General features: G+C 35.9%; 1 protein-coding gene across 5 annotated transcripts; it reads left to right on the top strand.

Moving 5' to 3' along the window:
* Positions 1–1,465: 1,465 nt before the first annotated feature.
* LOC111025359 (putative transferase At1g60990, chloroplastic) lies at positions 1,466–27,359 on the top strand. Of its 5 annotated transcripts, XM_088123187.1 has the most exons (13): positions 1,468–1,823; positions 2,196–2,297; positions 6,655–6,705; positions 13,417–13,450; positions 21,349–21,422; positions 21,549–21,614; positions 21,714–21,778; positions 23,284–23,371; positions 23,473–23,538; positions 24,585–24,750; positions 25,622–25,705; positions 25,778–25,905; positions 26,997–27,359. In XM_088123187.1, the coding sequence occupies exons 1-13, from the start codon at positions 1,572–1,574 to the stop codon at positions 27,201–27,203; spliced, it is 1,383 nt and encodes a 460-aa protein (XP_087979313.1). In that variant the 5' UTR covers positions 1,468–1,571; the 3' UTR covers positions 27,204–27,359. The 5 variants fall into 5 exon arrangements, with proteins under 5 accessions (XP_087979314.1, XP_087979315.1, XP_087979313.1 ...); XM_088123188.1 differs by lacking the exon at positions 21,714–21,778 and having other exon boundaries at positions 1,466–1,823; positions 21,353–21,422; XM_022303210.2 differs by lacking the exon at positions 6,655–6,705 and having other exon boundaries at positions 1,469–1,823.
* The last annotated feature ends 221 nt before the right edge of the window (positions 27,360–27,580 follow it).

The raw sequence follows: 27,580 nt of genomic DNA on the forward strand, positions 1-27,580 counted from the left end.
GAAACAGAAATAATTTGAGATGAACAAAAGTTAAATACAAAAAAAATTGAAAACTTAAACCCTTTGAATTGGAACTCGAAAAAATTTGAGATTGAGAATTAGAAACAAATTGAGATTGAAATTAGAATTTGGGTGAAGAAAAAGGGAAAGAAGGTTGATATTTATAAGAAAAGTTTATATTAAAAAATTTTAAAAATTACAATCAAAATATTAGATATGTTTAAAATAATTTTGAATTTTGAATTTTAAAATATCATTGGAACCTTTCAAAACAAAAGTTGTTGCATGTTAGCCTACCATACCTATGTGTTATTTATTTATTATAATAAATAAATAATAAATAAATAATAAATAATATATTAATATTATATAATATAAATATTAATAAATATTGGATCGGATTTTGGGCCGGCCCAATGAGCCGATCCAAATATGGCCCAAACGGGCCGACCCATGGGCCTGCCCAATTTGAAAAACAAAGATCCATATCCAATCCAATTTATGAATGAGGTAGGTCGGACTGGTCAAACGTTGACCGTTGGTCGGACTTGGATCGAGCCTGAGCTGGATTTGGGCTGACCTTTGGGCTTTAAGCCCGATGATGAGGCTACTTCCTTATACCGTGGTCACACAGGATTAATGAGACCATAACTTTTTATTTAATTGTTTTATACTTTTTTATTTCATTTTCATTTATACTATTAATAATTTTTCTTTTAGTAAAATTTATATCACTTTTTGATGTAATTTTATTATAAAATATTGTAAATTTATATTTAATATTTTAATTTTATTTTGTTATGATTAATTAATATTATACTCTTTCTTTAAAATATAATTCATTATTATTAATTATTATAATAACAAAATTTAATAAATTATTATTAAATATTATTATAATAAAATTTAATAAAATTTTATATTAAACGATGGTGGTTCTAATAAAATAGTATTTTAGTGGATGCAATTTTATTTTAATTATTTATTATTTATTAATATTAATATTAAATAATTTGTTATGATAAAAAATATTTACTATCAATAATATAATAATAAAATAAATTAAAATATATTATTATTATAATTAAAAAAATGAGCACGACAATATATTTGTAATTAACTAGAAAGAATAAAGAGGTTATAGTAAACAATGTCAAACGAATTCTGATTTCAATTACAGAAAGTTTTTGGTAAACATCATCAAAGAAATAGTATTTCTATTCCGATTCATTCCCATTCCGATTGCTAGTAGGTAAACATGACCTAGCTCATTTGTTTGAATGTGTTGTTCCATTTATTGTAAAGAAAATTTTTTTTTAAAGACGTTGAACTAGAATGGAACAAATTTCAAACGTATCAAAATGAATATTCTAAATTCTGTAAGGATAAAAAATTCAACAAACTCAGAATTTGGGATCAAAATGATATTTAAAATAACTTAGAGGGGCTAGAATTATCCTTAATTTGCAAAATGGTAATCTAATCTGATATTGCTCGTGTAGCACAGAAGCAGAGCAGATATTCGGATCAGAGCCAGCGGCGAGCTTCACAAAGTTCAATTTCAGGCAACTATGGCTTCTTACTGGAGCTATGGACAATCCCTCTCAGATTCTACGATTCCCTCTACGAGCAGAGCCTTCATCTCTAGTCCATGGCATTGGGGCCTTTCCGCTTCGTCTTTCTCCCAACCTCATCGCCTGCAGTTTACGGCATTTCGAGCTCGGAACATCAAGAAGATCGATTCCAAAGCGAACAGACTCACAACTTTCTTCTCTGCTTTGCCTTTCGATCTCTCCCCTCCTCCGATCGATCAGGACCTCCTTGTAACTTCTGCTTCTCCATATGTTCCACTTTGTTTTGTTGGTCTGTTTGCTTCGCTATAAACTGGACAAGAGTGGTAGACTACCGGAATTGATTAATATGAGACTAATGGTTAATTTTCTTGTGTTCTTGCTGAATTTCTCTAAACTGATTTGGTTCTGTTGTACCAATAAAGTCGACTACTGTTAATTGATATGATGTGCTGATATTTTAATCGGTGAGAACGTGTATTGTATTACTATTACTCCCTCATTCCCTTTTCAGACGGTGGTATAAGACTGTATTGTTACTAACAATTTTATTATATGCCAAGTTTCAAATTTAATGTTATTATTACTTGTAATGTTCTGAAGTTAGGTATATATAATGGGCAGGAGACTGCGGAGATTGAGGGTGCAAGGATTTCTGATGATGGGATAATTGAAACTTTTCATAACGATGATGAAGCACTGGATGCAGCCAATAATGGGGTCGCGGTATGTAGTCTTTCAACATTTTTCTTACTGGCATCTTCTTTTCTTTTTGATTTGTTTAGTTTGGAAACTGTTTATATCTTCATTTTGAAAGCAACCACTGTTTGTATGCATCCTTTAAGTGTGCTACTTTGGTAATATTCTCAAATATATGAAAAAGGTTCTTAGTTGTAAATTTTACACATTACAATATGCCTTCTAATTCTCAAGTACCCGAGTGAAGTCAGAAGGTGGATAGATGAATGAGAGGCAGTACAGTGTGCTGTAGAAGTCTAGATGGTAGCAATAGTAGTAAGATGACCATCTAGAAGCTCTCCTATGTCACCTCCGAAAAAAGATGCATGGGGCATTAGAGCCGGCTGAAAGTTAATACTCCTTTACAAGTAGATAGACGTGTTGGATTATTACTTCTTTTTTTATTATTTTTTTTCTTTTCTTGTTTGGATAAGAAACAATTTTATTGATGAGATGAAATTACAAGGGATGACAATTCCATCTAAAGGGGTTACATAATAAAAAAATTATAATGATGAAAAAGGGGAGAGCGTTTACACCAATATATAACAAGTAACACTATATCTTCAAAGAAATCTATCAAATGAGTGCTCCTTGTCTTTAAAAATTGTAAGATTCTATAATTCCTTTCTTGCCAAGTGATCCAAAAGAAAATTTCTCACAAAATTCATCCAAATGAGCTTATTTTCTTTCTTGAATGGGTGACCCACCAAAGTATAGTGGAGGAGGGCATTTGGGTCCATAGGGAGGACTGTGTACCATCAAAATGCATTGAGAATCAAAATCCAGAATGTAACGACTAGCTTACAGGTGCTGAAAATATGATGTTGGGAGTCGAGAACTTTTTCTGCAATTTGGGCACCAATGAGGGGAGATATAGATGTTGGGTTATTATTACTCTACGTGCTGCTTCATGAAACGAAACATGAAAATTTATTTGGGCTGCTTGTCATGGTGAAAGTTGACTCCTGGACTCTTATATCTAAGATGTATTATTCATGTGGTCGCAACTATAGCTACATGTTTGTCTTTAAAATCAGCTACTTGCATATTTACTCTGGAATTACACATTCAGGGTTCTACTGTTAGATAATTTTACTTTTTTATAAGATTTTATTTATTTATTTTTATTATATATTTAGAAACAAAGATAGAAACTTTTCACTTGGATGGTGAAAAGCTACAAAAATTTCAATAGTAAACCCTCACTCACATCAATCCTCACAGTCACAGACCTCCCAAAATAAAATCAACAACCTCCTCGAATTACAAGAATGCTTCCCAATTCGAAGCAATTATCGAAATAGATTATATAACTACTAAAATATTTCTCTTTTTGAACCAGATAGAACTTTTCATGAAATAATTAGGAGGAACAAAATTGTCCAAGGATACAAACTCCCAAAGGAGTGGAAAAGAGAAGAAAATAAAGATATAGAGAATGCAAGGAGATAAAATAAAAGCATCCCAATTTTTTTTTTTTTTTTTTTTTGATGAAGGAACAAACATGTGAAATTACAAAGCCCATGAAGGGTTTACATAAACCACTTCCAATTAGTCAAAAGGGAAGTGTAGCTATAGTAATTAAACATAGGCGATTTTTTACACCAAGTGACAAATTTATAAACTATAGCATCAAAAAATCTCTCGAAAGGTTGCGAGTCATCGTTGAAAGTCCTCTGATTTCTTTCTCCCCACATATTCCAAAGAAAAGCTTGCACAAAGTTCAACCAAAGCTTTTCCTTTTCGTTTTTGAAGGGGTGTCCGACAATGGTGGTCTCAAGGAGCAAATGGGGATCATTAGGAAGAACTGTGGCCCATCCAAAGGTGTTGAGAATGGACTTCCAAAATTCAGGAGCAAAGGTGCAGGTGGTAAAGAGGTGTTGCTGTGTTTCCAAGCTGGCCTTGCAAATAGTGCACCATCGGGGAGATAAAGCCATTAGGGGAGGCTCCTTTGGAGGTTGTCATTTGTGTTGATGGTGCGGTGGCTAAGTTCCCATAGAAAAAAACTCACTTTTTTAGGGCAAAGGTCCTTCCAAATTGCTTTGTGAAGACTAGTACGAGAAGGTTGGTTGTGGTGAGTGAGATCCTTAGTGAGGGAGCATGTGGAGAAAGACCCATTTGCCTCCAAATTCCAGAAAAAACCATCCCTTTCAGCAGAAAGATGAACTTCCAAGAGCTGGAAACTGAGAGCTACTCATTCTATAATTTCTGCATCCTTAAGGTTCCATCGAATACCCAAATTCCAGCAAGATGAAGATTCCATCCAGAAAACAGATATGGGGCCTCCTTTTTCGATGACAATGCAAAAGGAGGGGGTGTTCCAGGGGCTGGCGTTCAACCAAGGGTGCTTCCAAAAAGAAATACTCTTGCCATCTCTGATTTTATAAGCCATCCGGTCGAAAATCAGATTTTGCATCTTTAAAATGGCTTTCCAAGGACTTTTAGCATAGGGGAGTGATGTAGAGATGGGTCTATGGTTCCAAGAGGCTTTGCCATATTTAGCCTCGATCACATTCTTCCAAAGGGCTATGTCCTCCTTGATATATCTCCAATTCCATTTTGCAAGGAGGATCTGTTTTTTAGCCTCATATTAATAGTCCCTAGGCCTCCTTGAATTGGTAGTTGTGTAATGGCTCTTTTGACAAGATGAAGGCCTTTGTTCTTCCTGCGGCTTTTTCAAAGAAAGTTTGATATGATGATATTTAAAGTGTAAACCACTTTAGATGGCAATGGAAAGAGGGAAAGGTAGTAGATGGGGAGATTTGTTAAGGTGGCTTGGATTAGGGTGTGTCTACCACCTTTTGGAGAGATAGGATCCTTTCCATGATAGAAGATGCTTATGTATTTTGTCGATCATAGGGTCCCAAAAAGAAAGAGACCGGTGCTTTCCATGAAGGGGTAATCTGAGGTAAGTAGTCGGCCAGCTTCCTTTATTGCAAGCATATTTTGTTTGAAGGGTGGACAATTCATCTTCTTCCAAATTTATCCCCAAAATTTCTGATTGAGGTGATTTATGTTCAACTCGGAAGCAACTTCAAAGAGCCTAATGATGTTGAAAATGTTGGTGAGGGAGGAGTCATCATATGGAGAGAAAAGAATGGTGTCATCCGCGAACGGTAAATGATGGATGGCCAAGGAGTTGTTACCAAAGTTTTTTATTTTTTATTTTTATTTTTTATATAAAAAACAACGATTTCATTGAGAATAATGAAAATAGATACAAAAAGAACAAGATGGGAATACAAAAAGATAGTCCTGAAAGAGGGAACCCCCTAAAGAAAAGGGCTCCAGTTAAAAAGAATGATGCCTAACTAACTGATAATTACAAAAAGCCTTTGTGTCTGAACCCTATAACGAAGTATTAAATCTAATGAGATCCCAAACATAATCAATCGGTCTCTCCACCCCCCTAAAATGTCTATTATTACCCATAAAGTAGCCAGAAAACAAGTCTGCCACAAAAAACACCCTTTGTCACGAAAGGGGGAGACAACAACACTTCCTCCATCGTCGTCCTATACTCCCTAGAGCGGACCCAGGCCATTCCAAAACATCTAAAGAACTGAAGCCAACAATCCTGTGCAAACTGGCAAGTCCACAACAGGTGTACGAGGCCTCTCGAGGCATTCCTACAGAGAACACCCAGAAAAAAGGAGGAAATCCTCTTAATACGATCCATGGTATTGACTTTTCCAAGTAAGACTTGCCACCCAAAGAACTTAATCTTCTTTGGAATTTTAATCTTCCAAAGAGAAGTAAACCTGGACGTCGAAGGGGGTTGTTACCAAAGTTAAGGCCTTTAATAAGGTCTTTGTTTGCTGCATGGGTCATCAATCTGCTATAGACATCAACAACCATGATAAAAAGAAAAGGGGAGAGGGGGTCACCTTGTCGAAAACCTCTAGAAGCGATAGTTTTGCCCCGGGGACGACCATTGGTGATAATGAAGAAATTGTTGGGATAATGGAGCCAAAACAGATGACCCGTGTCCTACGAGGAAAAGAATTTTCAAACACTACTACCAATTCCTACAAGGAGTAGGATATTATTGTCTTATAAGGATTACAATATTGTTTTCCTATAAGGATTGGGATATTTGACCTCTTATAAATAGAACCATTTTGTTAAGGTTTCATTTGTACAGTGTCCAAATAAGAGAGACTTGAGTGGTTGTGGACAGTGTATGAAAAAAGAGTTTGTATCTCGTGGGTTTAGTGAGGATATTTTCAATTGTGTAATCCTAGGTAGCCATTGTTAGAGTACTTATAAGTAAGATAATAATATCTTGGGTGAGATCTCCATTGTAATATTCTCAACTATAGTTGAACCTGCTTTTTTGCAGAAGACTGGACGTAGTCCCAAGATAGGGGCGAACCAATATAATCCCTGTGGTGTTAAGCTTTTCTATCCCTATCTCTTATTCTTTTGTTATTGTTATTACTTATCTACTTTTAGTCTGTGGAAGGGGAAAATCAAATAGTTCCTGTTTGAAGAACTTACAGGAGGATCGACTGATCTATATTATTTTTTCCCAACAGAAATTTGCTGATGAGATACAACCCCGGATCCATCTTCTCCATGTGTTACCAAATCCTTTGGCGGCAAGGATCTCATCGAGGAAATCCCAATCGACTTAGTCGAAAGCCTTTTCTATATCAAGCTTAATGACCACTCCCTTTCTCTTTTTCCTATCCCATTCCTCAATAATTATAATTCGTTTGCTATAAGAGATGCATTGAGGATTTGTCTTCCAGCCACAAATGCAGATTGTTCTTTGGTAATGGTGTGGGGCAAGAGTTCTTTGAATCTTTCGGAGAGAACCCTAGCAATGATCTTGTAAAGACAAGAGATGAGACTGATGGGTGAAAATCTCCTACCTTTCAAGCATCAACCTTCTTTGAGATGAGACAAACATATGTTTCGTTGAGGCTTGCGTTAGTAATGCCATTCTTAAAAAAATCTTGGAACACTCTCATGATGTCAGGCTTAAGGGTGTTCCAAGATTGTTTATAGAATTTAGCCGTGAATCCATCCGGACCGAGAGATTTGTTTGATCCCAAATCTTTTACAGCTCTCCAAAGCATCCCAATTTGAACAAATAATACTAGATGGATACTGCTCAAATAATTTAGAAAGCATTCGTCAACATGAGCATAGCTTAGTGGTAATTGGCATGTACTCCTTCCTTCGAGGTCGGAAGTTCGATTTCCCATATCCCCAAATTGTTGTACTAAAAAAATAAAGAAAAAAAAGCAACCACCATTGGGAGGCCTTGAACTTAGCATGATCGAAATGCTCAAGCCAAACTTTATTCTTGCCTCCAATTGTCCTTTGGTTATTCTTGCCTCCAAACTTTATTCTTACTTAATTTGTGTGTAAGGGAGGAGCAAAACTTGATACAAAAAAAGTAAGGTACATTGGCTTAAGGCAGGGGATGAAAATAGTAATTTTTTTCATAGATTCTTAGCTGCCCGCAAAAGGAAGGCCCGGATTTCTCAGATTAAGGATGGAAATGGTGTATCTCTTGTTAACCAAAAAGAAATTGAGAAGGAAATCTCCAGCTTTTTCGATGCCTTGTACTGTAGTGAAGGAATTTCACGTTTTACTCCAAGAGACATCTCTTGGAGGCCTATCTCTTGTCAAGACGGTAGCTGGTTACAAAGGAATTTTGAGGAAGCTGAGGTTTGGTCTGCTCTAAAAAATTTGGGAAGAAATAAGGCGCCAGGGCCCGACGGATTTACCATTGAATTCTTCATCAAATTTTGGCAGCATTGGAAAGGGGATTTTATGCGACTTTTTGTTGAGTTCTTTAGAAATGGCCAATTGAATGCTTGTGTTAAAGATAATTTCATTTGCCTTATTCCTAAGAAAGATTCAGTGGAAAAGGTAAAGGACTTTAGACCAATAAGTCTTTCAACCTCCACTTATAAAATTATAGCCAAAGTTCTCACCGAGCGCCTCAAGAAGGTGATCCCTAGCACAATTTCTACGAACCAGAGTGCTTTTATTGAAGGAAGACAGATCCTTGATCTGGTGTTAATTGTAAATGATCTTGTAAATTTCTATAAAGTCAAGAAGAAGAGTGGTTGGATGTTAAAACTTGACTTAGAAAAAGCCTTTGATAGAGTGGATTGAGATTTTCTTGATGCTGTCCTTCGAAAGAAAGGGTTTGGAGAGAAATGGATTAGCTGGATTAATGGTTGCATTAGAGGGACAAAATTTTCAGTATTCATCAATGGTAGACCGAGAGGAAGAATCTCAGCTTCTAGAGGTTTAAGGCAAGGAGACCCTCTCTCTCCTTTCCTTTTTCTCTTAATCAGTGATGTGCTTAGTAGTTTGTTGGATCGCCTACATGAAAAGGGTATTTTTGAAGGTTTTATTGTTGGCAGAAATCATGTTCATGTTTCTCATCTACAGTTTGCAGATGATACTTTGTTGTTTTGTAAGGATGATGATGATATGTTGGAGATTCTTTTCGATACTATTAAGGCATTTGAATGGTTGTCTGGCCTAAAAGTAAATTGGGATAAATCATCATTATGTGGAATTAATATTGATACCCAAAAAGTAGCGTTGTTTGCTGCAAAGTGGAATTGTAAAATTGAACATCTGCCCATTATGTACTTGGGGCTTCCGTTAGGTGGAAATCCAAAGCTTGAAGCCTTTTGATTCCCTATTAAGGACAAGATCCTAAAGAAACTCGATAGATGGAAGCGATATCAATTATCTAGAGGAGGTAGACTGACTTTGTGCCAAGCGGTGTTGGGTAGCATCCCTTTGTATTACTTATCGCTTTTTCAAATGCCTGGACGTATCAGCAAGCAATTTGAAAAGTATATCAGAAAATTTTTTTGGGGAGATGGTTCAAATGGGTCTTTAAAGCATTTGGCTCGATGGGATTTAGCTTCTCGCCCTTGTGCAAATGGTGGCTTGGGCATTGGCAACCATGCTCTTCTTGCGAAATGGGGTTGGAGGTTTAGTGTGGAAACTTCTGCGCTATGGCGCCGGGTTGTGGCCAGCATTTATGAAACATATTGTTTTGATTGGAACACTCTGGAAAAGAAGAATTTGAGGTGTCGTAGCCCTTGGAACAACATTCAAAAACAGTGGAAAAAGGTACAGAAATTCTCTTCATTATCAGTAAAAAATGGCAAACGTACTTTGTTTTGGCATCACTTGTGGTTGGGCAAGTCTTGTTTAAAGGAAAAGTTTCCACTTATGTTTCGGGTTTCCTCGAACCCCTACCTTTCGGTTCATGAAGCTTGGGATTCAACCACGTCTTCTTGGAGGATTGAAGTTAGAAAGTCGCTAAAAGATGGAGAATTTGCTGAATATATTGAATTATTGGACAATCTGAATTTGGTTTTGTTAAATGATGATGAAGACAAACTTTCTTGGAATCTGAATAAAAATGGGACTTTTTCTGTCAGCTCCTTATGTAACTCTAAGGCTCCCTTTGCTGCATTACCACGAGATTTTTGCTCAAAGCTCTGGAATTTTGGTAGCCCCAAGAAGGTTAATGTCCCTACATGGATTCTTATGTTTGGCAAGGTCAATACAGCTGAAATTATGCAGAAAGAGATACCATATATGTTTCTCCAGCCATCTGCTTGTGTTTTTTGTGTAAACTCAAGCGAAAATCAGCTGCACACTTTCTTTTTCTGCCCATTTGCAGCAACCTGTTGGTCTGCCTTTTTTGGTATCTTCAATCTACCTTGGGTTATGGACAAGTCAGTCTCGAACTTGGTTTTTCAGTTGCTGTTTGGTCTACACATGAATCCTAGAGCTACATTACTTTGGGTCAACGGTCTTAAAGCCCTTATTTATGAATTATGGTTCGAGCGCAATCAAAGGACCTTCAAAGGGATAAAAAGGCATCCGTTGGAATGTTTTCACATTGCCAAATTCAAAGCTTCTCAATGGTGTGCTCTTTCCAATCTTTTTGTCAATTACTCACCTAGCATGATTGATTCTAATTGGGATGCTTTTAGCTCTCCTTTGTAATTTTATTTATTTTGTTTCAACTTTTTTATTTATTTATTTATTTTATTTATTTTTTTTTTATCTTTCTCACTCCTTTGGAGTTTGTATCCTTGAACATTTTATGTTCCTTTTCATTTATCAATGAAAAGTTCGTTTCCTGTTCAAAAAAAAAAAATTGTCCTTTGGTTATTCTCAAACCAAAATTTTGGCAAAATGACTTTGACAACATTAACCCATAATAAATGGGCCTTAGGACGCAGAACCTAACCATAGAGAAGCTGAATGCTGAATCAAATTACTTTTAACATCTGCCGAGAATACCCATTGAAGATTGAAAAGTTGAAATAAGGAACACCAACAATACGAAGCAAATGAAGTTTCAAGATCGCATTGACTTTTGCTGTTGGCAGCACATAAGGCATATATTGAGGGTTAAAGAGCCGAATTGGGAGCTTCTTTTGAAGAACTTTTGCCGTCTTCAAATTATCATTGAGAAAAATCTATAATAAGGCACCAACTTTCTTTGGACTCTTTGATTTCCGAAGAGAGAACACTTCCTTCTGCAAATTTTCATATTCAAATATTTATCTCAAATGAAATTCAATGTGAACTGGCAACTTTTACAATCAAATACCAGGTCCACTGTTCCCTTAATTCTTCAGGGAACTTGTCCTCTAATTCTGCTTTCTTAGGCTTTCTGCTTCATTGACGAAATTGTGAACTCTGTTAGTTAATATGGTTTGGAGCTTCAAGATTTCTAAAAAGGTGAAAATTTTCTTGTGGCTGCTTGCTTACAGAAGTCTCTCACTCATGATAAGTTCAAAGGAAGTCTCCTAACTGGGTTCTTTCCCCTTCGCTCTGCTGCTTATGTTATAAGAGGGGGAAACTTTGGACCACCTCTTCCTACATTGCCCCTTTGCTAACAGAGGATGGCCCTTCATTATAGAAGAATTTGGTTTATCAATTTGTTTTGGCTGGCTTTTGGAAGCCCTTGGGGATCGGAGTTTAAAGGAAAGGCTAGGATTTTATGGAATTGTGCGGAGAAATGCTCTTTTGGCTCATCTGGAAGGAGAAGAACCAACAAACTTTTTGAGGATAAGTCAGATTTGTTTGAATTATTTTTGTAAGTGTATGAAACACTTCTTCTTGGTGGTATTCCAACCATATTACATTCTTTTGTAATTATATTCATCACTCTTCTCATAATTATTTTTCGTTGGAATGCATTCTTTGTTGGTTCTTCTCATGCTATGTCTTTGTAGCTCGCCTTTCATCTCCCAGCCTCTAGGATGTTCCTTGGCTGGGTCCTCTTCATAATATATCTCCTATGTAAAATACAACTTACCACTCTTTAGAAGCTCTATTTCCTTCCAACCATAGTTTCATAATATCTGCTTTAATAAACCAAAATTTTGCCAGTCCTTACTTCGAAAAGAGTTCCAAGATACAAAGCTTCACGTTTTCTCCCAATGAAAGATGAAAGACCCACGAAAAGACCATTTACATTTAAAACTGAATACCAAAGCTTCTTGCTGTAAGGACTAAAAGAACGAATGGCTTATGTCTTCAATTCTATTAAGGCACAAAAACACACTGTGAGGACAAAGATTCTTCATTGGGCATTTGTACCACTCTATCCACGGTGTTTAGACTTTCTGAACAAGCCAATAAACAAAAACTTTATGCATATCACACAAATTTTTTTTATAAGAAATTAAATTTCATTAATAAGTTGGAATATAGAAAGTGGAAGGAAAGATGCTGAATAATGACAAAAGAACTTTTAGCAAAAGTTCCTTGAAGAAACACAACCTATCTTATCTCCAGTTCCCTCACACAATTTTATGTTCATCCTTATGAATTCTTCTTTTGCCCTAGTTGCTACACCCAAAAATCTTAAAGATACAAACTCCCAAAGGAGTGATAAGAAAAGGAAAAAGATAAACAAAAGTAAAGATGACATGAAAAGAGAATTAAAATTCTATGCCAGTTTCAATATCTCTACTGCCGATACTCCCCAGCTAAATAGTCTGAAGAAGACCTTTAATTTCTTAGAGTACTTGTCCTTCAATATTCTCTTGCAAAAGCAGGTAGGAAAGGCAGAGGCTGATGTTGTTCGGCTGGAAAAGGAAATTTGTTGGAGAAGTTGTCTTATTTGTCCTGAATTGAAACTCTAGAGTATGCTATAGAAGGAGAGAAATTCCCAACCTTGCACATCAAAACGAGTCACTCTCCAACACAAATAAGGGTGTGTTTGGAAGTGATGGTAGAATTAGTGATTTTGAAAAAAGAGATTTAAGTAGAATTGATTTTCCAAAATCACCATCCAAGTGATACCTTAAAAATTAATTTAAAGTGATTTTAAGTTTTCTTAAAATCGAAATTTTAATTTGTCAAACATGATCAATGGGAAGGGAAATGATTTTGATAATGCCAAAATCACTCCCAAACACATCCTAAATTGCTTATGAAGTCTAACACTCAACTACAGGAGAACCATTTCTAGAGCATGTTCCACAGTTCTAAATTTTATCCTTGCCAAGGAAAAGAGTATTAGAAAAAGTGAGGCTGATCCCATCTATCCTGCACCCATATGCCTTTTATTTTTACAAGTTGACCGTATGCCTTCTTATCCAAGAAGTAAAAATTTTCATCCCCTGGCCTATAGACTGTTATTTTTTCTTCTTTATATATCACTTTGTTTCCTATCAAAAAAAAAAAAAAAGAAAGAATTATTTTTTAGTTTTTATTTTTTATTTTTTTAACACTAAAATAAAAAACATGGGGGATGTTACAAAGAACTATTTAGGCTGAAGTACATCTACTTGCAGACTACTTACTAATGTCTAACTTGAAAATCAAAATATCTGGATCATATTGGTTTGTCTTGGGAACTGTTTGAGATATTTTTTCTGGGATTAGGATTTGAATAGTTTCTTGTTGCAATTACTTAATCTTCATGTCACGGATAAATTGTTTTAATTGGTTGCAAGTTTTACACACTTGATTCATCTCATTCTGGTTGCTCTTAGACATAGTTCTAACTCATAAGTTTCATTGATATATCTTGCAACTGGGTTGATGTTATTCATGTTATTCATATTACGCTGTTAATGTTTAGGTCGTGGATCTCTCACATTTTGGCCGACTAAGGGGTATGCTATATCTTATTGTCTAATTATTTTGTGATTGTACTCTTCTTTATGAGTTTGATCTTATAGATTGCTTATAAAAGTTTTGCCACCATCCTTGAAAGCATCCTATATATAATAATAGAGATTTGTGGTTGCTTCTTGTAGTTTTGTGAGAAGGGTTATATTTTTCTTATTCTCATTACAACCCATTTAGGGGTAAATATACAAGAAGACCTTTCAACAAATAAGGAATTAATCTAAACCTATAAGGAAAACAATAGAATTACAGAATATACAGAGACATAATGTGAATTCTAATAAGGAAAAAACTTAATTTACGGCTTGATTTTCTACACTCCCCCTCAAGCTGGATGATATATGCTTGTCATTCCAAGCTTTGAGATTAATCTACTAAGGCTGGGTCGATGCAATGCCTTAGTTAAAATGTCAGTAGCTTGTTGTTGGGAAGATACATATCTTAGATTGATAGTATTTGTCTCAATCTTCTCGCTGATGAAGTGACGATCTATTTCGACATGTTTCATCCGATCATGATGTATTGGATTTCTTGCAATGGCTATGGCAGATTGATTGTCACACAATACCTCTATAGTACCTTCTGTCTTCACCTTGAGTTCAGTGAGAAGACGTTTCAACCAAAGTCCTTCACAGATCCCATGTGCTAATGATCGAAACTCTGCTTCAGCACTACTTCGAGCTACAACTTGTTGTTTCTTACTACGCCAGGTTACTAGATTCCCCCATACATAGGAACAGTATCCTGATGTTGACTTACGGTCAATAGGAGATCCAGCCCAATCTGCATCCGTGTAGACTTCAAGAGCTCGGTTTGTGGTTTTTCTGAACAATTCCAGGATCGTGTTTGAGATATCTCAATATTCTATACACAGCTTCCATATGCTCCTTTGAAGGTTTGTTCAGAAATTGACTTACCACACTAACAGCAAAACTAATGTCTGGTCGCGTATGAGTTAAGTATATTAGTTTTCCAACTAGGCGTTGATATCTGCCTCGATCAACTGGTTCATCTTCAAGATTAACTCCAAGTTTTGAATTGCATCCATAGGAGTGTCTATTGGTTTACAACCACTCATCCCGGTCTCTATTAGGAGATCTAACGTGTACTTTCGTTGAGTGACAGAAATCCCTTTACTAGATCTTGCTACTTCCATACCTGAGAAATACCTTTGGTGTCCCAAGTCTTTGATCTCAAATTTCTTCGAGAGGAGTTGCTTTAGACGAACCATTTCTTCAGAGACATTTCCTGTAAGTATTATATCATCAACATATACTATTAATACAGTGATCTTACTTGGTGAGAAGTGCTTGATAAATAGGGTATGATCGGATTGACACTGAGTATAGCCGTCTTGTTTCAACACATTTGTAAATTTTTCAAACCAGGCCCGAGGTGACTGTTTTAGTCCATACAGAGACTTCCTGAGTTTACATACCTTTCCCTTAGTATATCTGTCCTTAAATCCAGGAGGTATGTCCATGTACACTTCCTCTACTAAATCACCATTTAGGAATGCATTCTTCACATCAAGTTGAAACAATGGCCAATCTAGATTTGTTGCAATGGAGAGAAGTACCCGAATAGTGTTTAGTTTGGCAACTGGAGCAAAAGTTTCCTGATAGTCAATCCCATAAGCTTGGGTGAAGCCTTTAGCCACCAGGCGAGCTTTGAATCGTTCTATACTGCCATCTGGTTTGTGTTTGGTTGAGAAAATCCATTTACATTCAACCGTGCGCTTACCTGGAGGTAAGTCTGTAAGGATCCATGTCCCATTTTTTTCCAAAGCCTGCAATTCTTCTAGAGTAGCAGCCTTCCATTCAGGTTTCTGCAAGGCTTCTTGAACTGTGTTGGGAGTTTGAACCTGATCTAGTGAAGTCACAAAAGCTCTAAAATACGGCGACAGATTAGTGTAAGACAAGTGATACCGTATGGGATGTTGGGTACATGAGCGAATACCTTTCCTGACAGCAATGGGTCTATCATCTCCTGATGTCTCGTGTGCTATTTCAGGGACATTGAGATTTTGGTTTAGATCTTGGCTTTGCTGAACTTGTGTAGGCTGTATTTCGTTTCTCTCAGGTTGTCTTGTTTGTCGCGAATAAACTTGCAGTTCAGCCTCAGAGGGAGATACGTGAGTTGGCTCAGAATGAGGTACAGGTGAACTCTCAGAGAATGGAATTGGCTCAGAATCAGAAGAGGGTACAAGAGAACTCTCAAAGGATGGGTTTAAAGAGAAGTCAGGAATGCAATCCCAATTTTGTGATTCAAGAACAAAATTCTCCCCCTGAAGGACAGAATTGGGATAATATGGTTGATTTTCAAAGAAGGCGACATCCATGGTATGAAAGAATTGTTGAGTGGGAGGATGATAACACTTGTATCCTTTCTTATTTGGCGAGTATCCAAGAAAGATACATTTTATGGATCGTGCATCAAGCTTACTACGATGCTGAGGATATATATGAACAAACGCAGTGCACCCAAATATTTTTAATGGTAATGGAGACACAAGATGGGATGTAGGATAAATTGAGAGTAAACTTTGTAAGGGTGTGTTGAATTTGAGAATGCGGGATGGCAAACAGTTTATAAGATAGGTAGCAGTTAGGACAGCTTCACCCCATAAAGATTTTGGAACATGGGATGTGAGCATGAGAGAACGGGCTACATCGAGAAGATGACGATTTTTGCGTTCAACAACACCATTTTGTTGAGGTGTGTCAACACAAGAGCTTTGGTGAACAATACCATGAGATTGAAGATATGGACCAAGGGTAGAGTTGAAGAAATCACGAGCATTATCAGTTTTAAGTATTTTTATATTGACTTGAAACTGAGTTTGGATCATTTTATGGAAAATGGTGAATAAGTGGCTTGTTTCAGATTTTTCTTTCATAAGGAATGTCCAACTCAAACGTGTGTGATCATCAACAAAGAGAAGAAACCAACGTGCCCCATTGATATTTTTTATCCTTGAAGGTCCCCAAATATCTCCATGGATAAGGGAGAAAGGCTGAGATGGAAGATAAATGTGAGGTGAATAACAAGCACGAGTATGTTTGGAGAGTTGACAAATCTCACACTTGAAAAATTGACTCTTTTTATTGAGAAATAAAGAAGGAAACAATCGTTCAAGATAAACAAAGTTGGGATGACCAAAACGATAGTGCAACATCATGACAAGATTATCTTTATGATTTAAGGACTCAGAAACATAAGCAGACTCACGATTAGACTGAACTGCAAGTTCATTGCATTTCTTTGTTGGTGGAGGACTCGTTGCTTTAAGAAGATACAATCCCGCACATAATTCAGCATTGCCAATCATCTTCCCCGATCCCAAGTCCTGAAAAATACAAGAATTTGCAAGGAATTTAGTTTCGCAGTTCAAGTCTTGATTCAACTTACTCACAGACAATAGATTATACTCTAATGTGGGCACAAACAATACTGATGCAAGAGTTATGGAGCTTGATATCTGAATACTCCCAATTCCAGTGACTTGAACAGGTGTACTTTTAGCAATTCGAACAGACAGGTTACCCGTATAAATTGAAAATGATGAGAATAAGGATCTATCACCTGTCATATGATCCGATGCTCCTGAATCCACTATCTATTCAGATGGAAGAGTTTGAGTGTGGAGAGCACGAGAATTTTGGTTACCTTGTTGTACATTCCCAGAACCACTTACTGTTGTTGGTGGAGTTGTTCTGTTCAATAGTTGTTGTAGCATGTCCAAAACAACTCTTTGGTATGTGGTTGTTGGTTAGAAGTTTCAGAGACAACAGCATTGCCTCGAGTTTCTCGCTCTGATTTGGTAGTGTTCGGCTTCCAGTTCGCTGGTTTTCCATGTAATTTCCAACAGGTTTCTTTGAGATGTCCCACTTTATGACAATGATCACACCATGGTCGCCCTTTGTGCTGGCGGTTATCGCCATATAGATTCCCCCGAGCAGCAAGAGCGATTGGATCATTAGGATGATCTCGTTGGGAAATGAGCGCAGATCCATTTTGAGTAGGAGGATGTTCGGTTTGTCCTAACATGACTTGCTTTCGACTTTCCTCCCTACGGACTTCGAAGAAGACTTCTCGAAGACTCGGTAATGGCTTAGTACCAAGAATGCGACCACGAACTTCATCAAGTGATTTATTCAGACCCATCAAAAATTTGAAGATCCTTTTTGTCTCCACAAATTTTCGAAAGAGGATACGATCATCGGAACATTTCCATTCATGAGTTTCAAATAAATCTAGTTGTTGCCAGTAACGAGATAAATTGGAGTAGTACGCTGTAACCGTTGAATCACCTTGTTTAATGTCTTGGAGAGTAGTCTCTATCTGGAATAGCTCAGCAGTGTTTTCTTTATTGGAAAATGTATCCTCAGCAGCATCCCAAATTTCTTTGGCAGTAGAAAATAGGAGAAAATTCTCACCAATTTCAGTGGTCATGGAATTTATTAACCAGCTCATGACTTGATTATTTTCAGCCCTCCATTTGCGAAATGTTGAATCATCGGGTTTGGGTGATTCCACTTTACCGATGATATAGTCTTTCCGTCCACGACCATACATGAACATCATCACTGATTGGGACCACTGAAGGTAATTGTGGCCATTGAGTTTGTGACATGTTATCGGATTATTGTTGCTTTCGGAAAAGGATGAGACGTTAATTTGTGATTTTGAACCTGCCATTACAAAAAAAAAGGTGTAAGGAGCTGTGATTCGGAATAAAGTACGGGTAGTAGCGGCGGCAGCGAGCTCGGCGGCGGCGGAAAGCTCGGCGGCAGCGGCGGACACAGCAGCAGAGAGGCGGGCTTCTGCGAAAGACCGAAGCTGCAACGAGCGACGACTGGAGCTGCGACGTGCGACGACCGGAGCTGCGACGTGCGACGAGATCTGTGATGGGGTGACGGTGCCTGAGACGAGAGCTGCGATTGGGATCTGCAGCGGAAGCGACGGCTAGGGTTTTTTTCAGATTGTGACGGCGCCTGAGACGAGAGCTGCGGCTGGGATCTGCAGCGGAAACGACGGCTAGGGTTTTTTTCAGATTCTGGCGGCTAGGGTTTTTCAGATTCTAGGGTTTTTTTAGCTCTGATACCATGTAGTTTTGTGAGAAGGGTTATATTTTTCTTATTCTCATTACAACCCATTTAGGGGTAAATATACAAGAAGACCTTTCAACAAATAAGGAATTAATCTAAACCTATAAGGAAAACAATAGAATTACAGAATATACAGAGGCATAATGTAAATTCTAATAAGGAAAAAACTTAATTTACGGCTTGATTTTCTACATCGGTGTACTTTCTCCCAAAAGTTCTATAATTATTTTGTGATTGACCATGATTCTTTTCCTTCTTTTATTTTTTTTTATTTATAATTTTAACTTAACAATATAATATAATCACAAACATTTGTTTACTATTTTTGTTTTTAAACTCTAGTTTATAAAGAGTAATAAATGATTTATTTGTATATGTCCTTGCTAATCTTCTTTTAATTACCATGATTTCGATGATCCATAGTTTATAAAATGACCTCATATTCTTAAAGGAAAAGAATTTTCTGAAGACATGAAGATATTATAATTGAGTGTGGGATAAATGAAAATATATTTTGGGTAGAGAATAGGAAGTTGTTAAAACAAGTGAAGTTGTTTTTCATCCCAAGTTGGGATGTTTGGAAATGCCCTCCAAGGTTTTAGGTTCAACCACTTAGTGAAAATTTTAATAATTTAAAATCCTTGTGGTCCCTCCGAGCTAACCTCAGGGTGAACAAAGCCTCTTTAAGTATTAGTGCCGGTGCGCCATATACATGGTGCAAGGAGTGAACCTCTCCAAACTCTGGTTAACAAAAAAAAAAAAAACATAAATTTGAGACCATCCATATATATTGGGTAAATTTTCAATCGTCTTATTAAAGATTTTAGAAACCTTGATTGTTGATGTCATCTATTTCCTATAGCACTCATGAAGGAAAATGAAAACTTGGAGTGAATTCAAGAATCATAATTGCTAGCATCTGATTAAATGAGAGAACGGGAGGGAGACGCTGGGTAGAAAGTATGGATAAATCTGTGAACACCATATTTGCCTTGAATTTCACTTAAAAGAGAAACCATATATAGGCGAGTCTAAAAATATTCTTTTATTTATACTTGTTCTTTTTAAAATCTCTTTTAGCTTTAATAATCTACAGAGAGCCCATTCTTTTAGTTTGGTTCTCTTTTGTTATTTTATTTATTTTTGTTTTTTTATTTGCATATGCCCTTTTGTATTTTTTCATTTTTAAGGTTGGGTTTTCTTCAAAACTAAGAAGCACGGACACGGATACGGGACACGGACACGGACACGTTGGGATACGTTTTTTTTTTAATTTTTTTTAGGATATATGTAAATTTAACACAAAAAATATTATTAAAAAAGTCCTTGTAAAAGTTTTTTAATATTTTTTTACAGAGACCAAGTCCTTGTAAAAAAAAAAAGAAAGGGACAGAAACAAAACGCAGGTACTAAGAAAAATAAAGTTTAAATTTAGTGAAATAAAATGGTCAAAATTCAAAAAGCAGTTTAAAAAATGAGAATTGTTTTTAGTATATGAAAATGAAAGAAAAACAGAGGGTTGAAAAATAAAAAAGTTAGGTTATTAGAGTTTACCTAAGAAGCAAAAAAGAAAAACAGAGGGCAGAGTTGCGTCGTCGGCAGCGGCAAGGGCAAGCGGGCGTCGGCGTCAGTGGCAGCGGCGTCGGCTTCGTGGAGTGGGTGGTGTGTTTCATTTTCGTGGGTGGATATTAGTTTATTTATCATTTATTTGTTTTTTTTTAATTACTAATGGGCATTGGACCTTCTTATTTGGGCTCAGAAAACCCACAAAACTGTCATCCTGTGTCCATCCCGTGTCCATACCATGTCCAGCCGTGTCCGATTTAAAAAAAAAAAAAAAATCAGACACGCCAAAATGCGTGTCTGATACGTGTCTGGCACATGTCCGGGCGTATCCGTGTCGGACACGTGTCCGACACAGATACTTCGCCCAAAAATGTGTGTCCGTGTTTCCTAGCTTCAAAAAATCTACATGGTTTCCTCATTTCTCTCTCCTTTTCCCTTCTTCATTCTTCTTTTGTGACCTCATACATAAGGCCATATATATAGGGAACTACTAGAGAGGACTCTGGCTGGTAGTTTACAAAAGAAATCGTGTCGGCGGTGGCACCATGGTGCTGGTAACACACTCAATGACCCTCTGAACTCAAGTGCTCACCTAAGGTGGGTGCCACAATGCTCTAGGGAGGGTAGTGCATGGCGTTGGGTTTGGTCGCCTAGGTACTGTGCGATCTGGCAGCCTACTATTAAAGCTGCAGCATTGCTGTGACATTGTTGTAGCAATATACCTAACTTCCTTTCTCTTGGGTTTCAATTTGGGCTTCACATCAATTTTTAAACAAGTCTCAAACTGAGTCGCCTTGGTGATTAGGCTCCACAAAGTCCAACACAAATTTGCTGAAATCTTTTTTCAACCAAAGTTGTCCATTCATACTTGAAACTTGTCCTCCAATAGATCTTGTCCAAAAGCCCACGATCTATATGATCACACGCCTTTAAGGTGACATCTTCCTCTTTCCTAGCCTTAAAATCCTCTCTGGATTTCCTTTACAATCAAGACTTCATCGAGGATTTGTCCACCAGACATGAAAGCACCTTAACTTGCTAATTTAGTTTTTATCTCATCATTATTTGTCATCTTCTGCACTGAACTCATTATCCTTATTAATCGGTGTTTGAGATTTTACCACAAATCTAGAATGCTATAGTATTTAGTGCTTTTGCAACCATTTTCTTTTTCTTATGAAAATGATGCATTAACGTACATGAAGTTAGTGGGGAAGATCGTTATCAGTTTCTTCATAACCAAAGCACAGCTAATTTTGAAAGTCTACGTCAAGGACAAGTAAGTTCCGAATAGGCACACCATCATATCATATTCTAATCATGTTTGGTTATATTTAAGTTCTTTCTGAATGGAATTAAATTAACAAAAGATTGATATTTCTATGGGCTTTTTTGTTAACTTCAGGGATGCAGTACTGCATTTGTTACACCCACGGCTCGGACAATTGATATTGCTCAAGCATGGATCATGGTATGGTAATACTGTCATCGTGTATTGCTCCATGGTTTCTTGTCTCATAACTTGTTCAATTTTATTTTAAAATTCATTTGTTATACATCATGTTAACAGAAAAATGCCATCACATTAATTGTCTCGCCAGTGACTCGCGAAAGCATAATTCGAATGCTCAACAAGTAGGTTCTCTTGTAATTTTTTAATTGTCCCCTCGTGGGTTTTGTGCTATCTTTTTCTTGAACCCGTTCTGTTATTTTGATAGTAGCCTTGCGTGAGAATGATAACTTGAGAGTAGTATCTACCAACTACAAGACAGCGAAGCTGAAACTAAAAATTACATACAAACCAAAATTACAAAAAGGCCTCCCAGTGAAAATTAATCTCAAAAGGTGAGTGATTGGGAAAAGCTTCAGAGAGACCACTCCAAGAAGCCCAAAGAGTCTTTATCAAACCCAAGATTTCCATCCAAGGAACACTTTTATTTTTGAAAGCCTCTAATTTTTTTCAAACCAATTCCCTAAACAACAGATTTCACAATGGGACCATAAAACTTTTGCTTTTCCCGAACCTTCTGACTGATAAGAAGATAAAATGTTAAATGTTACCCAAACTTGCCCAACAAACATCAAAGATTAAAAGAAACCATCACAACCATCACACATTAACTCTCTAAGAGCATAAAGAACTTATTGCTACCAACCTTTTGATTCGACAATTGAAAAATGCTTGGAAAACGAAGAGGAAAAGGCTGGTTTCCAATCCAAGGGTTTTTTATCGAACAAAAAATTGAAGGAAAAATCCAAGAGTCTTTCTAGAAAGAATTTCTCACCACTGCCTACCTTGATCAAAGGAAAACTTATCATAAATGTTTTTTAACTTTAACACGTTTCACCAAGGGCTTCTACAGCTTCCATGTTTCTTCATTTTTTTACATCACCAGGAAACCTCTTTCATGGACACACTAGCGACCACTTTATTCCACAATTCTCTCTCACTCGCTTTTTTTTTTTTTTTTTTTTGGTCAAGGAAATATAAATTTTTATTGATAAAATGAAAAATTATAAAAATAGTTACAATTCATTGGTTTCATTTGGAACTCTCCAAAGCCATTTGATTAGAAGATCTTCATAACTCTTCCTCTAGTTTCCAATTCCAAACCCAACATCCTCCAATGGATTAACCACAGAATTCTAGCCAATTAAATGCGATATGTTTTTAACATCATGGCTTTTACGACAGAATTCTAGCCAATTAAAGACAGATGTATAATAAACTGGAAGATTGGATTCTTATCAAAATAATAATAATAATATTAATAACAATAAACTGGAAGATTGGCTAACACTGCATTGCATAAAGCCATCTTTCCACCTGTTGACAAATTAAACCTTTTCCATCTCCTACTTTTGCAGATTAGATAAACATAGACTGAATACTGATCATACATGGGTAAAGGGCTGCTATTCATCTTGATTTTGCAGATTATTCCTTGGAACTCAGAAATTGATTTGGTCCATATATCAAACTCAAGATAGGAAAACAACATAATTTTTCTGCTTATTCTGATGGGTGTGCTGCTTGGCCTTTCCATTATTTAGATGTGTATATATGATTTATGTATGTACATGTGTTCTCCAGATATACCATGCATTGTTCATAACTTAATAAAAGAACTTTTGACTAGGTACATCTTTTTGGCGGACAAGGTAGAGATTCAAGATATTACCAAGCATACATCCTTGTTAGTGTTGGTGGGACCTAAAAGCAACCAAGTAAAAGAGCACTATGCAGTTCTCAAGTACAAGCAATATCATCTTTATTTCATATTTCTGGTTTTCATGCACTAATTGCTTTAACCCTCAAATGCAAGCAGATCATGGAGGCTTTGAACCTTGGTGATATTGCGGGAGAACCATATGGAACACATCAGCACTTTAGTGTAAGCTTTTGTTATCTAATTGAGCTTTCTATGCCTGGCACTAATCATTTTTTTAAATATTAAAAGGTTTGTTCTGGACTTCATAAAGGTTAGGAGGTTCTCAAAGCAAAATCAAAAAGTTGCAATTTCTTCTCTCAAGTGTTTCTTAATTAGGATAGTTTGTTTGATTATACATAGATCGTGAGTGTATTGTGTTTGCATTTGTAGATTTCACCCCAATGGTATTGAAGAGTCTCTTTTTATGATGTCTATTTGTATGCCTTGAAACTTACCTTTAACCAGTTTAGAGTAAGAAATTTCCTCCTGGACTGTTCATGTCTTCACCTATTATATTGCTTAGAGCATCCTGTATCAGATAGATACCAATTCTATTAAAAATACATTAATCGTAGACAACAGAAGGTGCAAGATTATATCCCTCCTTATTATTAGGACATTAAAACGTTTCAAAAAAAAAAAAAAAAAGGAAAATCCATCTATACTGCAAAATAGGCCAAGGAGAAAAAGTGATCAATTTTCCACCCCCATAGATCTGCAAACAACTTGAATCTTTTTTATTCCTAGAATATCTTCAAAGTTCAAACCCATCTCTGGAATTGCTTCTATTTATGGAAATGGAAAATAATCATTTTCTTTGTTCTTTTTTCTTTTTTTTCCCCTCTTTGAAGAGTTCGCACTTTGTAGTTATTTACTCAAAGTAAGTGTTCTAAGTGATCTGTTTTATTTTTCCTTTGTTTTTTTTACTCTTTCTTGAAAAACCTATACCTGATAATTGATATTAATAGAATATATAATCCAGTTTACACGTGACCACATTTACATTTTATTTACTTGAGTCAAATGTTATAGAACTTTTCAATGGAAAAGGTTCAGCATATTATTAAGAAAAAAGAGGAGGTGAAAAGATGTTCAGAGATCCAGCATGAAAGGTAGTAGTATAAGTCAAAAATTCTTAGGATTTGTTGACTAATATTTTATTCCTTAGTAATATACAGAAGACAGATGTTATTAGGAATATCATTGAGATTTGGACTCTTATTATGCAGGTTAATGGTATGCCAATAACCGTGGGGGTGGGAAACGTCATTTCTGAAGAAGGTTTTTCACTGTTGGTATCACCTGCTGTGGCTGGACCAGTATGGAAAACTCTAGTTTCTCTAGGTGCTGTTCCAATGGGCTCAGAGGCATGGGAAAAGCTGAGGATATTTCAAGGTGTACATCTCTCAACCTTTTTCTGCTTCTTTGGTGTGCTGGTCCGTTATTGTTTAATGCACTTGGAATTTTAATGCCTTGTGATCATATTGATCCTTTACGATGGATGCAGTTAAGAGTGGAATCTACGTCTCATGACTTGCAAACTTTTTTTCATGAAGGATCACATTAACTATTAGGTTGAACTTGAGTGCTATTATGATTTACGTTTTGCAATTATTATTATTTATAGAAATAATGCTTCCACATTTTCCAAAATAGTTTTAGTTGCAACTAAAGAAGCATCCTGACTTGTTAATCTAGTTGAACTTGAGTGCTAGTATGATTTTTGTTAATTATCTTTCATATATTTTACATTGAACAATACTTGCGTACACTACCTAGTGAGTAAGAGCTTCTAATGATTTTCCAGTTTCTAATGTAGTTTATTTTAGTAGCTCAAAAGTTTAGTAAGATCCGCTTATCTATTAATTGCAATAGAGATAGACTGTGTTAGTAGGAACTCAAACTGTGGGTAAGTATTGTTGTAACAATATTCTGGATTATATTATATTTTGTTTGACAGTTTTAAAATGATAGATAAATATCATTGAACTTCTAATAATTAGTCTTATTGCATAGAATTTTCTCTCTTTTTTCGCGTGTATCACTAAGAAAAGCAGTTTTACATATTATCATAACATTGAAGTTATGAATAATGTGTAAAAAAGTCTAAATTGTCAACAATTCCATTGAATATTTAGAAATTCATACTATAGTCTTGAACTGCTCATGGTTGATGAAGCTAAAATGATTTCAATAAGAACGTATTTTTTAATGCTGTTATTCTGTGGATTCTTGGATGGCTCGATGACCTATGTTAGTTTTGCAGGAATGCCAACTCCTCAGAAAGAGCTTACCGATGAGTTCAATGTACTCGAAGCTGGTCTTTGGAATTCAATTTCTCTCAACAAGGGTACTCATTCTTGCCATAAGTTTTCATTGTAGATCCACGATGGATTGGGTACTTGATTTTTAATCTGTATAGGTTGTTACAAGGGACAAGAGACAATATCTAGACTAATAACATATGATGGAGTAAAACAGAGATTATGGGGACTTCAGCTATCAGATTCAGTGGAACCAGGCAGCTCAATAACCATTGACGGAAAAAGGGTAAGCTGATTTATTTCACTTTTTAATTTATGTGGAAAATTTAAACGTTTTGTCAAAAATGCCTCTAATCATGAGCCTCTCTTTCCTTTCTCAAGAAACTGATTATATATAGTCCGTTTGGTAATATTTTTGTTTCGTGTTTTGCATTTAATGTTTCTTATTTCTCGTTTCCTTATTTTTAATAAATAAAAAACGAAACAGTTATCAAAACAGTTTCTTATTTCTTTTTTTTTTCTTTTTTATTGAAAAAAGAAATAAAACATATTTGGTAACATTCCTTGTTTCTCATCTTTCAAATTTGAAATTGAAGAAAAAAAGTAAAATTTTTATATGGAAACTATTTTTTAAATTAAATATTCAATTTTTTTGCTATATTTATTATGCATTTTATAATTAAAAAATGATAAAATAATACTTTTATTTATGTTTTAGAAAAAACTGGATATGAGAAGTACAAAAGGAAAGTTTACTTTGTTATTTCCAAAATTTCTACCCAATTAAAAAACATTTCTTAAAAATGAGAAATAAGAACAATTACCAAACGCTTATATTTCTCAAAGTTGAAAATGAACAAAGAGAAACAAGAAATAAAAACGTTACCAAAACGGGCCTATAGGATTTGAACCTTCTCGAGAGCTTACATAGAATACTAAGCATCTCTCCCTGAATATGAAACTTTGAAGAACTGTAACCAAAATTTCTCCCGTTTCACCAGTGCTTCAATTGAAAATGTAGTATATGAAAAAAACCAAAGAATTTTTTAATATAAGGGAAGGGTTTGGCTTGATTGGTTTGAGCTAGCTAAGTTGAAAGCATCTCAATGGTATTCGATTTCTCATCTCTTCAAGGATTACTCTTTTAGCGTCATTTGTTCCTCATGGGAAGCCTTTTTTTTTAACAAGTTGTATTATTTTATTTTTCCACACTTCCACGAGAGTTTTTATTGTTTGAACAATTTTTTTTTTTTTTTGTTTCATTTTCATTAATCAATGAAACTGTCACTATAGATTTTTGTCCCCTTCACATCTGCATGACCATGTTTTAGGTTGAATATATATACACTTCGATCCATAACAAGAAATTTTCTGTAGGTGGGAAAGCTGACAAGCTATACACCAGGAAGAAAAGGGTTGGAGCATTTCGGTCTTGGCTACATCAAGAAGCGAGCTGCTTCCAATGGAGACACTGTAATTGTTGGGGAAAACACCATTGGTAGGGTGGTGGAAGTTCCTTTTTTAGCTCGGCAACAACCACTGTCAAACAGCTCGAGTATCACGTCTCAAGGCAGTGTAGAATAATTATTGCTACTCTACTGTGCTTGATCCAATGTTCTATACATCTTTAATAATGCATGGACCCTAAGGCTGATGGTCTTGGAACCCTGTTTGTGCAAATCATTAGAGGTCTGCTTATGGTTCAGCTGTGTTTATAATATCAAATCACATTTTTAACTATTTGCCATGGTAGTGAGCTTTAAGGATCATAGTATAAGAATTTTGTACTTTAAAACTGTTCCACCAGCAATACTTTGATAGACATACTCCCTGATATAAATGTGTATCATAGGAATAGTTAGGAAGAGGGGAGTTATTAGGAGGTCAGACTAAGAAATCATATCTTATATAAGCTCGGGAATGTTGTGAGGGGTTAGAGGCTCGTTAGGATCCTGTTTGAA

Source organism: Momordica charantia (assembly GCF_013281855.1).
Source record: "Momordica charantia cultivar OHB3-1 chromosome 4 unlocalized genomic scaffold, Mcharantia_2.0 BLBB01000004.1, whole genome shotgun sequence".
Lineage (NCBI taxonomy): Eukaryota > Viridiplantae > Streptophyta > Magnoliopsida > Cucurbitales > Cucurbitaceae > Momordica > Momordica charantia.

Excerpts from the sequence above, each read along its gene's own strand:
- LOC111025359 (XM_088123187.1), top strand. The coding sequence starts at position 1,572 with ATGGCTTCTTACTGGAGCTATGGACAATCCCTCTCAGATTCTACGATT. Across the intron at positions 21,615-21,713 it reads TTGCTCAAGCATGGATCATG|AAAAATGCCATCACATTAAT; the intron begins GTATGGTAATAC and ends TCATGTTAACAG. Across the intron at positions 23,372-23,472 it reads TGGGACCTAAAAGCAACCAA|ATCATGGAGGCTTTGAACCT; the intron begins GTAAAAGAGCAC and ends AAATGCAAGCAG.